At 49.8% G+C, this 13524-nt stretch overlaps 1 protein-coding gene across 4 annotated transcripts in view; it reads left to right on the plus strand.

Moving 5' to 3' along the window:
- ANKRD13B (ankyrin repeat domain 13B) overlaps positions 1-13524 on the plus strand; it is a 307156-nt gene that overhangs the window by 256535 nt on the left and 37097 nt on the right. For all 4 annotated transcript variants that reach the window (XM_063955948.1, XM_063955947.1, XM_063955950.1 and 1 more), the window contains exon 8: positions 9875-9956. In XM_063955948.1, the coding sequence (XP_063812018.1) occupies positions 9875-9956 (82 nt within the window). The remainder of the gene's footprint in view (positions 1-9874; positions 9957-13524) is intronic.

The raw sequence follows: 13524 nt of genomic DNA on the forward strand, positions 1-13524 counted from the left end.
TTAAGGGAAAGAAACCTGAGGTAATGTTTCCTCCCTCTCATGAACTGAACGGTCTTTTTGAAAAAGCTTGGGAATCCCCTGACAAGAGACTGCAGATTCCCAGGAGGATTGCTATGGAGTATCCTTGTCCCTCGCAGGATAGGTTACGGTGGGAATCCTCACCCACGGTGGACAAAGCTCTGGCGCCTTTGTCCAAAAAGGTGGCGCTACCGTCCCCTGACACGGCGGCCCTAAAGGATCCTGCGGATCGTAAGCAGGAAACTACCTTAAAATCTATTTTTGTTACTACGGGTACGCTGCTCAGGCCGGCTGTGGCGTCGGCATGGGTGAGTAGCGCTATTGAAAGGTAGGCAGATAACTTGTCATCTGACATAGACACCCTGGATAAGGATAACGTACTTTTGACGCTGGGTCATATCAGGGTCGCAGCAATATATCTAAGGGAAGCGGTGAGAGATATTGGCCTCTTGGGATCAAGGGCCAATGCCATGGCAGTTTCGGCTAGGATGGCGTTGTGGACTCATTAGTGGAATGGTGATGCTGACTCTAAAAAGGCTATGGAGGCCCTGCCCTTCAAAGGTGATGTTTTATTTGGTGAGGGCCTCGCGGACCTGGTTTCTACAGCTATCGCGGGTAAGTGTTCTTTTTTGCCTTTTGTCCCTCCACAGCAAAAGAAAATCCTCAGTACCATATGCAGTCCTTTCGGTCTCATAAATTCAGAAAAGGACGTGGATCTTCCTTCCTCGCGGCCAGAGGTAAGGGAAGAGGAAAAAGATCGGCGGCTGTGGCAAGCTCCCAGGAGCAGAAGTCCTCCCCGGCTTCTACCAAATCCACTGCCGGTGGGGGCACGTCTTCAGCTCTTTGGTCAAGTCTGGGTTCGCTCAGGCCTGGATCCTTGGGTGCTGGAAATTGTGACCCAAGGATACAAACTGGAGTTCCAAGACGTGCCTCCACACCGATTTTTCAAATCGGCCTTACCAGTTTCTCACCCAGAGAGAGAGGTAGTGTGTGCTGCGATACAAAAGCTGTGTCACCAGCAAGTCATTGTCAAGGATCCCCCGTTACAACAGGGGAAAGGGTTTTATTCAACCCTGTTCGTGGTCCCGAAGCCGGATGGCTAGGTCAGACCGATTCTGAACTTAAAATCCATCAACCTGTATTTAAAAAGATTAAAATTCAAGATGGAATCTCTCCGAGCAGTGATCTCCAGACTGGAGGAGGGCGGGGGGGGGGGGGGGGGGTGCATACCTACATGTCCCCATATATCCTCCTCATCAGGCGTTCCTGAGGTTCGCTGTTCAGGATTGTCACTACCAATGTCAGACGTTGCCGTTTGGTCTTTCCATGGCCCCTAGGATTTTCACCAAAGTAATGGCGGAAATGATGGTGCTCCTGCGCAAGCAAGGGGTCACAATTATCCCATACTTGGATGATCTCCTGATAAAGGCGAGATCAAGGGAGCAGTTACTAAAAAGCGTTGCGCTCTCCCTGAAGGTGCTGCAACAACATGGCTGGCTCCTAAATTTACCAAAGACGCAGTTGATTCCGACAACTCGGCTGTCGTTTTTGGGCATGATTCTGGACACGGAACTGCAGAGGATCTTTCTCCCATTGGAAAAGGCTCAGGAACTCTAGAACATGGTCAAGGAACTTCTGAAACCGCCAACAGTGTCGATTTATCACTGCACTCGAGTACTGGGGAAAATGGTGGCGGCCTACGAGGCCATTCCGTTTGGCAGATTCCATGCAAGAACTTTTCAGTGGGACCTGCTGGACAAGTGGTCCAGGTCCCATCTGCACATGCACCGGAAGATAAGCCTGTCTCCCAGGGCCAGGGTTTCTCTCCTGTGGTGGCTCCAAAGTTCTCACCTTCTAGAGGGTCGCAGGTTCGGGATCCAGGATTGGGTTCTGGTGACCACGGACGCGAGTTTCTGAGGTTGGGGAGCAGTCACAGAGGGACAAAATTTCCATGGAAAATGGTCAAGCCAGGAAGCTTGTCTGCACATAAATGTGCTGGAGTTAAGGGCCATCTACAACAGCCTTCGGCAAGCAGAACATCTTCTTCGCGACCTGCCCGTCCTGATTCAGTCGGACAACATTACAGCTGTGGCGCACGTAAACCGACAGGGCGGAACAAAGAGCAGAGCGGCGATGGCGGAGGCCACCAAGATTCTTTGCTGGGCGGAAAAACATGCAAGCGCTCTGTCAGCGGTCTTCATTCCAGGAGTGGACAACTGGGAAGCAGACTTCCTCAGCAGACACGCTCTCCATCCAGGAGAGTGGGGTCTTCATCAAGAGGTCTTTGCAGAAGTGACAAGTCGTTGGGGACTTCCTCAAATAGACATGATGGCGTCTCGCCTTAACAAGAAGCTTCAGACATATTGTTCCAGGTCGAGGGACCCTCAAGCAATAGCAGTGGACGCACTGGTGACACCGTGGGTGTTTCAGTCGGTCTATGTGTTCCCTCCACTTCCACTCATCCCAAAGGTGATAAGGATCATAAGAAGAACAAGGGTTCAGGCGATACTCGTTGTTCCAGATTGGCCACGGAGGGCCTGGTATCCAGATCTCCAGGAATTACTCACAGGAGATCCCTGGACTCTTCCTCTAAGAGAGGACCTGTTACAGCAGGGGCCGTGCATGTTCCAGGACTTACCGCGGTTGCGTTTGACGGCATGGCGGTTGAACGCCAAATCCTAGCTAGAAAGGGTATTCCCGGGGAAGTCATCCCCACTCTACTTAAAGCTAGAAAGGAGGTAACGGCGAAGCATTATCACCGTATTTGGAGAAAATATGTGTCTTGGTGCGAATCCAAGAAGGCTCCTATGGAAGAATTTCAGCTGGGTCGTTTTTTCCACTTTTTGCAAGCAGGTGTGGATGCGGGCTCCATTAAAGTGCAGGTTTCGGCCTTATCAATTTTCTTTCAAAGGGAATTGGCCTCACTTCCAGAAGTACAGACTTTTGTGAAGGGTGTGCTGCACATCCAACCTCCCTTTGTGCCCCCAGTGGCACCGTGGGACCTTAACGTGCTGTTACAGTTCCTTACGTCACAATGGTTTGAACCTTTACAAAAGGTTGAGTTGAAATTTCTCACTTGGAAAGTAGTCATGCTATTGGCCTTGGCGTCCGCAAGGCGGGTGTCCGAATTGGAGGCTTTGTCTCACAAAAGCCCCTATCTGATTTTCCATGTGGATAGAGTGGAATTGAGAACTCGTCAACAATTTCTGCCTAAGGTGGTTTCGTCGTTTCACATGAACCAACCTATTGTGGTGCCTGTGGCTACTGAAGCCTTGGCGGATTCCAAGTCTCTTGATGTGGTCAGAGCTTTGAAAATTTATGTAGCCAGAACGGCTCGTGTTAGGAAAACAGAGGCGCTGTTTGTGCTGTATGCGGCCAACAAGGTTGGCGCTCCTGCTTCTAAGCAGACTATTGCACGCTGGATCTGTAATACGATTCAGCAGGCTCAGTCTATGTCTGGATTACCGTTACCGAAATCGGTGAAAGCCCATTCCACTAGGAAGGTGGGCTCATCTTGGGCGGCTGCCCGAGGCGTCTCGGCATTACAGCTTTGCCGAGCAGCTACTTGGTCGGGTTCAAACACTTTTGCAAAATTCTACAAGTTTGATACCCTGGCTGATGAGGACCTCATGTTTGCTCAATTGGTGCTGCAGAGTCATCCGCACTCTCCCGCCCGGTCTGGAGCTTTGGTATAAACCCCATGGTACTTTTGGAGTCCCCAGCATCCTCTTGGACGAAGGAGAAAATAGGATTTTAATACTTACTGGTAAATCTTTTTCTCTTAGTCCGTAGAGGATGCTGGGCGCCCGTCCCAGTGCGGACTCTATCTGCAGTAATTGTAAATAGTTATTGCTTATGTTGCACAAAGGTTGTGTTTTGCTAAAGGTCAGCCTGTTGCTGATCTCTTTGGTTCACGCTGTTAACTGGTTTTAGTTGTATACCATGTTGTACGGTGTGTTGTGGTGTGAGCTGGTATGTATCACACCCTTAGTTTAACAAAGTCCTTTTCCTCTAAATGTCCGTCTCTCTATTGGCACAGTTCCTATAACTGAGGTCTGGAGTAGGGGCATAGAGGGAGGAGCCAGTTCACGCCCATTAAAGTCTTAAAGTGCCCATGTCTCCTGCGGATAACGTCTATACCCCATGGTCCTTTTGGAGTCCCCAGCATCCTCTACGGACTAAGAGAAAAGGATTTACCGGTAGGTATTAAAATCCTATTCCCCCCCCCCCCCTATCTATAGCGCAGATACTTGCTTCATACCCTCCAACTGTACCTTTTCACTGAAAGTATAGGAAAAGCTTTTATCCGTGGCCACGCCCTCTTTTCAAATTTGTACCAATGTTTGTGTGTAAATTGTTGGAGGGTATGTTGCTGCAGATGCAGTGGGCCAATTTGGGGTTTGGTCCTAGAGCTGCAGCTCCATCAGCCCCATTGTTAATCCTGCTCTGGTAACACACAGCAGCCAAAGGGCAGAACCTCCCACTGGATGTATACTGTGGGGGAGGGTGTTTCTCGCCCAATCAGCTGTGGGCTGGGTGTGATAGACTTGCAGCTAACCTAGCCACGCCCAACATTATACACACAGGCACATAGTCGCAGATCTGGGCTATTATATAGGAGATATTATGTGTATATATAAATATATAGATATATATAATATGATATCTCCTATATAATAGCCCAGATCTGTGACTTTGTGACTCATTTGCTAACGCTGGGCGGAGTCACAACACTATGCGGAGTTAGTCAAATGAGTCACAGATCTGGGCAAATCTATAGGAGACTAGGAGCAGAAGCAGATAGTATGGGCATGGCACAGGCAGGGGTGCATACCTCCCAGCTTTCTTCAGGCAGACAGGGGTGCATACCTCCCAGCTTTCTGCAGGCAGAAGGAGGGACACACGTGCTGTGAAAATGGGGCGTGGCAAACAAAGGGGGCGTGGCTTCACATGAGGGCCCCCGTTTTCGTCAGTGAGGGGGCATGCCCAGCGCTCTGTGAGCTGCTGGCATGCCTCCAGGGGCGGATTCTGAGTCCGGGAGACCCAGGGCACTTGAGACAGGGGAGCCCTATCTCATTGCTGTGCCTGCTGTGGGGTTGGGGGCGTGGCCTAATCGGCCCCGCGTGGCCACGCCCCCTTATGCAAATTCTGGGGATTTTTTTTAATATGGAATTTTGGCTCCTCAGCTAGGGCTAAATCCAGAGGAGGTGGTCGCTCCCCCCTACCCACCCGCACAGGCAGAAGAAAGCAGGGAGACTGCTGCCTCCCTGCAACACCACAGACCTGCCAACACGCAGCAGCGTGTGCTGACTGTAGCACAATGCTGCCGCTATTGCTGGCAGGACGGGGGAGCTTCTGAGCTGGGACAGAGCTACTCCAGCCGGGGGGCCCCCTAAAACTGTGGGGCCCACGGTACGTACCCCCTGCCCCCCCCCCCCCCCTTAATCCGGCTCTGCTGCCGGAACCCCGGGACAGTTGGGAGGTATGGGGGTGTGTGAGGGGGTATGCCGTACAGACAGACGGGCACCGGCTCACTGTGTGCTTGACCCCCACATCAGCATGTCTCTGGCGCGGAGGAGCGTCACTTTTTCGAACACTCCACACTTCTTAGCTGCAGTTTTGTGGGGCACCTGCCGCTGTGCAGGTTCCGTACTGCCTCTGTTATCTCCAGCCCCGGCAACCCCACCACTAGCTGCAGCGCTGCCGCCCACAGTGAGGTGCGCCCAGCTCCTTCACACACTTTAGCCAGCGGATAGCGCTGCAGAAGTCCGAGCTGCTTGCAGAATCCGACCCCCTCCTCCCTCCAGCCGCAGCGTCTCCTGGTAGCTAACCAGTCACTCCCAGTCTCCCCTTACCACAGTGCCCAGCAGCCGCGAGGTCCGCGCCGCATGCATGCTATGACCCCCTCCTCCCTCCAGTCGCAGCGTCTCCTGGGGGCTAACCAGTCACTCCCAGTCTCCCCTTACCACAGTGCCCGGCAGCTACGCGAGGTCTGCGGTGTGTGACTGAGGAGGGGGGGAGGGATGCTGACGGGCAGAGGAAGCAGGACTCCAGCCTGAGAGAGTCAGCCATGCCAAGTCTCCACCAGCAGCAGATCCCAACAGGTTGGAGTGGAACAGCAGCAGCCAGCAGCAGTGACTCCGGTAAGACACATCTGTCTGTCACCACTGTTTTTTCCCTAATACCAATCTCTCCCGTGCCCTGTGTTCTGTCATGTCCCCGTCACCCCTGGCCTTACCCTGTCACCCTTATCCTGGCCCTTTCACCCTTATGCTGGCCCTGTTACCCCTATCCTGGCCCTGTCACCCCTGTGCTTGCCCTGTCAACCCTTTACTGGCCCTGTCACCCCTGTCCTGGTCCTGCTGCCCCTACCCTGGCCCTGTCACCCCTATCCTGTCCCTGTCATTTCTGTCCTGGCCCCGTCACCCCTGTCCTGGCCCCGTCACCCCTGTTCTGACACTGTCACCCCTGTCCTGGCCCCGTCACCCCTGTTCTGACCCTGTCACTCCTGTCCTGGCCCTGTTACTGCATGCCCTCCAACTACCTTTTTGGCAGGTACAGTAACCGCAGCGCCTCCAGACCCCTCCTCAATGCACCACACCTCCGCACCTTCCCCTCCGCCATATGCGACACTCCACCCCTCCCCCACACGCTGTGCCTTCAGACCTCCTACACCACCCGTGGCTCCCACTCCTATGCCCCTCCACCACCCACAGCACCTCCAGACCCCCTTCACCATCCAACCCCCATATATGTCTCCCCCCACACCTGCCCCCCTCCACCCGCAGCATCTGCAGTCCCCCCCTCAACCACCCCTCCCCCACCCATGGCACCCCCGCACCTGCCGCGCCTCCGGACCCCCTTCTCCATCCACCGCACCACCCGTACCTGCCCCTCCCCTACCCACGGCTCCTCGGGACCCCCTACCCCACCCCTGGTACCCCCGCCCCTTCCCATCCCACAGCACCTACGGAACCCTTCACCCATCCGCAACGTCCCCGCACCTGCCCCTCCCCCACCTACAGTGCCTCCGGACCCATCCCCCATCTGCAGCCCCCACTCCTCTGCCCCTCCCCCACCTGCAGCACCTCCCGACCCTTCCCCATCCGGGCCCCCCCCACCCCCGCTTCCGGCCCCCCTCCACCCGCAGCATCTACAGACACCATCCGCAGTCCCCCCCGCATCCGCTACATTCTGTACATCGTGCCCTGCAGGTGCTGTTCACGCCGTCGCAAGGGGCTGCGCCTCCTTTACCATCGCACGCCCTTTCATTGTGCAATATTTAACCACTAACAAAGGAATGCAGGTAATACTCCATATAATACAAATATTGAACCCCAGAAAGGCATGCAAGGGTTAAGGGGGCGTAGCCCCTTGCGACGGTGTGAAGAGCACCCGTAGGGCGCGATGAAGCACCTAGTACATATATATGTGTCATTATCTCAGTAGGGGAACCAAAAATGTTTGATTTTGAATTTTGGATAAGGGATATTCAACCTGTATTATACAGTGTAGTACTGTAAATGAATTACCCCACGCACAGAGGATCGCCTGGACCAGTGCACTGAAAGTGATATACTGTACAGCACCCACATCTCCTCCACCCCCTTTGTTTTTGTGTGGTGCAGTACCATGTGACCTAGTGAGGTCATGCCAGGCAACTTGCACCAAATAGGATAGGTGTATGAGGACACATCTGTAGTATTGCAGCTGGAACATGCGGTATCCTTACCTGGAACATTGTGTGTATAGTACATAACAAAAACTAGTGAAAACCAGAGACTTGACAATGGCCCTCATTCCGAGTTGATCGCTCGCAAGGCGATTTTAGCAGAGTTGCTCACGCTAAGCCGCCGCCTACTGGGAGTGTATCTTAGCATCTTAAAATTGCGAACGATGTATTCGCAATATTGCGATTACAAACTACTTAGCAGTTTCAGAGTAGCTCCACACTTACTCGGCATCTGCGATCAGTTCAGTGCTTGTCGTTCCTGGTTTGACGTCACAAACACACCCAGCGTTCGCCCAGACACTCCCCCGTTTCCCCGGCCACTCCTGCGTTTTTTCCGGAAACGGTAGCATTTTTTTCCGCACGCCCATAAAACGGCCTGTTTCCGCCCAGTAACACCCATTTCCTGTCAATCACACTACGATCGCCGGAGCGATGAAAAAGCCGTGAGTAAAAATACTATCTCCATTGTAAAATTACTTGGCGTAGTCGCAGTGCGAATATTGCGCATGCGTACTAAGCGGAATTTCACTGCGATGCGATGAAAAATACAGAGCGAACGACTCGGAATGAGGGCCAATGTACACATAGATCTAAAATTGGGCAGCATTTTCAGCCACAACCAGCAAGTACAGGGGGAAGATGGTCAAATTGTATAAAAATACACATTACTATTAAAAACAAAGAAAGTAGAAGGGATGGCAAATAGACAGAAATGAATCATATTCGGACTGCCCTGATAATCCTGTTGTGCCTGACTCTGCTGAAATTGTTCTGTTCTATTGTGATTGTCCTGGTTATTCAGCACAGATAGACGTGGATGGCTTATAGACTTGTATTTCATAAGGACTGATAGCCCTGGGTGTAAGACTTGTGTAGCACCAGTTGATCAGCCACATGTTGGTAATGCTATGCGGTGGACAGACATTTAAGAGCAATAGTTGGAGCAACAAGTGATACAGTAGAAGCAAGGGATCATAGTGTGGAAGATTTTATTTTTTCCTAGGATGCGGGTCCACATCCAACCAAATTCAAAGCTCATAGGCACACATCGCTGTAATGTTCACATGCCACATCCAATCAAGCCCAATAGAGCAGATCTTTGCCAGATCCAGTCATCTCTGTCCGTGCATTATCATCTTTAATGCTACAATGTTTTATTTATTAAAATGTTAAATAATAATTCATACATGTGAGCATGTGCACGATGTTCCTGTAATATGTGGATTACATTTAATGGACCATGACATTTATTCATATGTATGGTATTGTACATGGCATGCTAAGTATTTTCCAGTGTTTACTGCACTTTGCATAAAGTATCCGCTACTGCAAGAGTCAGGAAAAATCATGTGTGAGACGGAGTCTAAACTGGTTTATCCCAGGGTCTTCTCAGGGTCTTCAATCTATGAACGGCTGACTGAAATCATGATTTTCTGTGAGAGCTACTGGTAACCCTTTTACTTGAGTTTAAGCTTTTTGCATCTCACTGTAATGGGCCCTACACACTGGGCGACAATACTGTAAGATATGAACGATCTCGTCCATTAATGAACGAGATACCGTTCATATCTTTCAGTGTGGAGGCACCAGCGATGAACGATGCGCGGCCCCGCGCTGGGTCGGCCGTATCCGCCGTCGGGCAGATCGCAGAGTGTGTAGGGCCCATAAGTCCCTGTTATGGTCTTGCTTACACTTACATTTATGCAAGGTCATATCTATAAATGGCTACATGGCCCATTTGCACATGACTCACCATGTCAGGTGGACCACCAATAAACTGTTTGGGGTAGTACTTTAAAAGAGCCCCAATCTCAACAACCCAAGATGTACAGCTTCATCAACCTAACTGAGCAAGTCACCTTAAACACAAATCACAAAAATAAATGTATGGTGGTGGCAGTATTAATATGAGGTGCTTTTCCACTATACCTGATCAGATCTAACGTAATGATGGATTTTGGCACGGAATATCTAGAATAAATTTATGATCTTCTGCGGATGCCATAATAGCCAGTTACTTAAAGACATACATAAGGCAAGTTGAGCAATTCACTGGTAATCCAAGTTAATAAAATACATAGAAAATCAAACTGCTGTTTAATTCCTTTCTGATTCTCTTCTCAGGTCTATGGAGCTTCCAATGTAGAATTAATTACTAGAACCCGCACAGAACATTTATCAGACCAGCACAAGGGAAAGAGCAAAGGTAATTTCTTAGTGAAAGTATAACATGGTGAGTCAATTCTTCAAAAACTTGCTTAAGTACTACTTAGGGGGCTATTCAAATGTTTGCGAGGCATGGAATACTAATGGGCGTCTATTGAAGCTAGTCAAATGTTGCTCCAATCAGACGCCCAGTCACATTTCAGCTTGCAGCCCTGGAGGCTGCGAGCTGAAATGTGTGAGAAGTCAGCCCGTTTGGGCAACCAAATTAGACTTTTACCCGTCGCGTCCATTAGATTAAATGGGTTTTGGCGCTTTACGCAGCTAAACCCTGTCTAACTGGAGGTGATAAGTGCGATAATTAAAGGGCACCCAGAACAATTGAATAGCAATAATAGGTGCCCTTTTATTAAGAACGAACATTTGAATAGCCCCCTTAGAGATGCTTTCTGAAAAACTTTGGTTATTTTTAAATAGCCAGCTGTAAAATCACTAATCCACCTCAAGAATATTCACCATATTTTATGGTATAGTAATAACAAAAATCTCGAGTCCGGTTGTACCGTAAGTGTGGCATATAGCCTTAATCGCGTGTGACTTAATTGAGTCCTAAGTGTAAGATGCAACAAAATGCGTATGTGGATGGACGTAGCGTATGCATTTTTTTGAATATTGCTCAGTATAATAATATGGATTTTACGCATGTACTCCACATAAATAGACCTGATTGATAAAAATATTACAGGTGTGGGGGTCCCAAATTGCATGTGCTGTTTGCTACTGTTTTTGCGCACATGCACCAATTTTAATGACTAAATAGTGCGTTCCATGATGAGTGACACTAAACTGCACAGTATTTTGAAAGAAAATGCATTCTTAAAATTTAGAGGTGGTCCTAGGATAGATATTGAATTCTTATTTTTACTGTAAGGCAGATTCAGAAGTGTACTCAATGGAGTACAAAATTTGTCTCCGGAACATAGCAGGCGCCATGTTTCCAAAGATCTGCGCAGTAGACTCCGGCACAATGCCGGAGGCTAGGCCAACATGAAGAAGAGGTGGCCCACCCGGAGTTTGCACACGGGGCCCCTCCTCTCTTAAAACACCCCTGCATACAGATATATGTGTTGCATATCAAATTAATCAGCGCAGTTTCCTGTTACTTCCCAGTCACATTGCATTATGACTAACTGGGTGATTCAGACCTGATCACTGGGCTGCTAAAATTGTTGTCCTGCGATCAGATAGTCGCCGCCCAAGGGGAGTGTTTATTCGCCATGCAAGTGTGCGATTGCATGTGTACTCCGAGCTGCTAAAAATCCCTCAGTCAGCGGACAGCTGCAAATCCGTTCGCACCTCACTCACCAGTGAATGATTTTTCCACTGTGTGCAGCCTCTGCGCGGCCAGGACTTACTGCTACAGTGCGAAGAGAACAGGCTGATCGGAACTGGAGCTGACGTGACACACCCTCCCTGAAAACGCTTGGGAACGCCTGGGTTTTCCCTGACACTCCCAGAAAACGGTCAGTTACCTCCCACAAATGGCCTCTTCCTGTCAATCAGCATGCGACTGGCTGTGCGATTGTAATTTTCACACCAGCCTGTCGCTTACCGGCGATGCCTGTTGTTGTTCGCTGACGCGCGTGCACATGGCGGTGCATACGCATGCGCAGTCTATTGCTGATCGCCTGCTGTGTGAAAATGCACAGCAGCGATCAGGCCTGAATCACCCCCTAAGATGCATTTTCTGGTAACAAGATGCAACACATACACCAGGTGCTAGCAAAGTCTCATGGTATAATAGGCATCCGATCCTCCAGTCAACCCTTAGCAGTCACAATTAAAGAGTTACTTACAGTATTTGCACCTATCCAGTGCTGCCATTAAATTAATAACATTTACATTTAATATATAATATATATTCTTATACCCGCCTCCCCAACAGGCCAGCATTTCACTTGAATGCATTCCTATTTAATAAATAGGACTATTTCCCCCAAGAAGTATGAACATTAATGGATTATATTTAATTGAAATCCCATAATGCATATCATATGAATAGCTCCTATAATATATTAATAGACCCACCAACCACCACATACAGTAATATTAATAACAGCAACTAGTCCCCACATTTAATTAATATGTCTCACCTAAACCCCCCCCCCCCCCACCCCCCCAGCACCCCCCAGCTCCCCCCAGCTCCCAGATAACAGTAATAAGCCCTCAAACGGATTCAGTATGAAAAGCCGGCGGTCGGGATGCCAGCAGTCAGTATCCCGACAACGGCACCCCGATTGCGGCAATGCCGACAGGGGTACATTAGGTACCGTAACATCCCTCCCCTACCCCTAACCCTATCCCTCCCTGTCTGCAGCCTAATCCTAACCTCCCCTATTGGTGCCTAACCCTAACCTCCCCTACGGTGGTGACTAAATCTAACCCCTCTGTTCCCGCAGCCTATAACCTAACCCTCCCTCCTTAGTGCCTAACCCTAGCACTCCCCCCCCGGTGGTGCCTAACCCTACCCTCCCACCAACCCCCCCCCCCTCAACCCCCCCTGCAGCCTAACACTAACCTCCTGCAACCCGGCAGCCTAACCATAACCCTCCCTGGAGTGTGTCTAAACCTACCCCACCCCCGCTGGCTAAACCTAAGGTGGCTGTTAATACTTACCTTCGGGATCCTTACTGTCAGGATTCCGTCATCTGGATCCTTTCGGGATTCTGACGGCTGTCAGGATTCTGGTGTCAGTATTACGGCTCCTGGGATCCCGACAGCCGGGATCCTGAACGTATCCCCCCTCAAACATGCAATCCCCACATAACTTTTATACATCACATACATACCTGCCTATAAATTACATGAATATTGCCCCCACTTAATCCCACCGTATAGAGTTACCAATGCTTGAAGCCTAAGTAAGGCAGCCTTCTCATCTGTCTGTCTCTCATTCTCTGCACCAGCTCCGTATATAGAGGGGAGCGGGGTAGTGGCGGGAGTGAGGAGGGGAAGGGAGACAAAAGACAAAAAAAACGAACAGGATAGAATAGGGGTCATTTGGGAATGGATTGTTGATCCGCAGTGTAGCTCAAAGGTGTTTGGTCCTGGACACACACACACACACACACACACACACACACACACACACACACACACACACACACACCAGCCTCCCCAAACAACATGAATGGGCCATCCCCAATAATTCTAGGACACGAGTCTTCCACAAACTTCCTACTTTCTACACCTTTAGATCTGAGGCACCTAAACCTGATGAACAACCTCCAGTGCACTGTAATACACTTGGGTGTGGTTTAAAAGAGCAACAGTGTATAGATAGATTGTCAATAGGTCGACAAGGCCAATAGGTAGACAGTGTTGACATGCAGATAGTCAACACAGAAAACATTAACATTTTCTAAAAATATTTTAACCCTATTTCTAACCCTCCCTAACACTAAAACTCATTAAAAAAAAACATGCGTCAACCTTTTTTGTGTACCCATGTGCGTGTCGACTTTTTTTTACCATGTTGACTATCTGGTGTTGACCTATTGACTGTCTACCTATTTATTGTCTATCTTCCATACGGATACCAATACACTTAG

Source organism: Pseudophryne corroboree, chromosome 2 (assembly GCF_028390025.1).
Source record: "Pseudophryne corroboree isolate aPseCor3 chromosome 2, aPseCor3.hap2, whole genome shotgun sequence".
NCBI lineage: Eukaryota > Metazoa > Chordata > Amphibia > Anura > Myobatrachidae > Pseudophryne > Pseudophryne corroboree.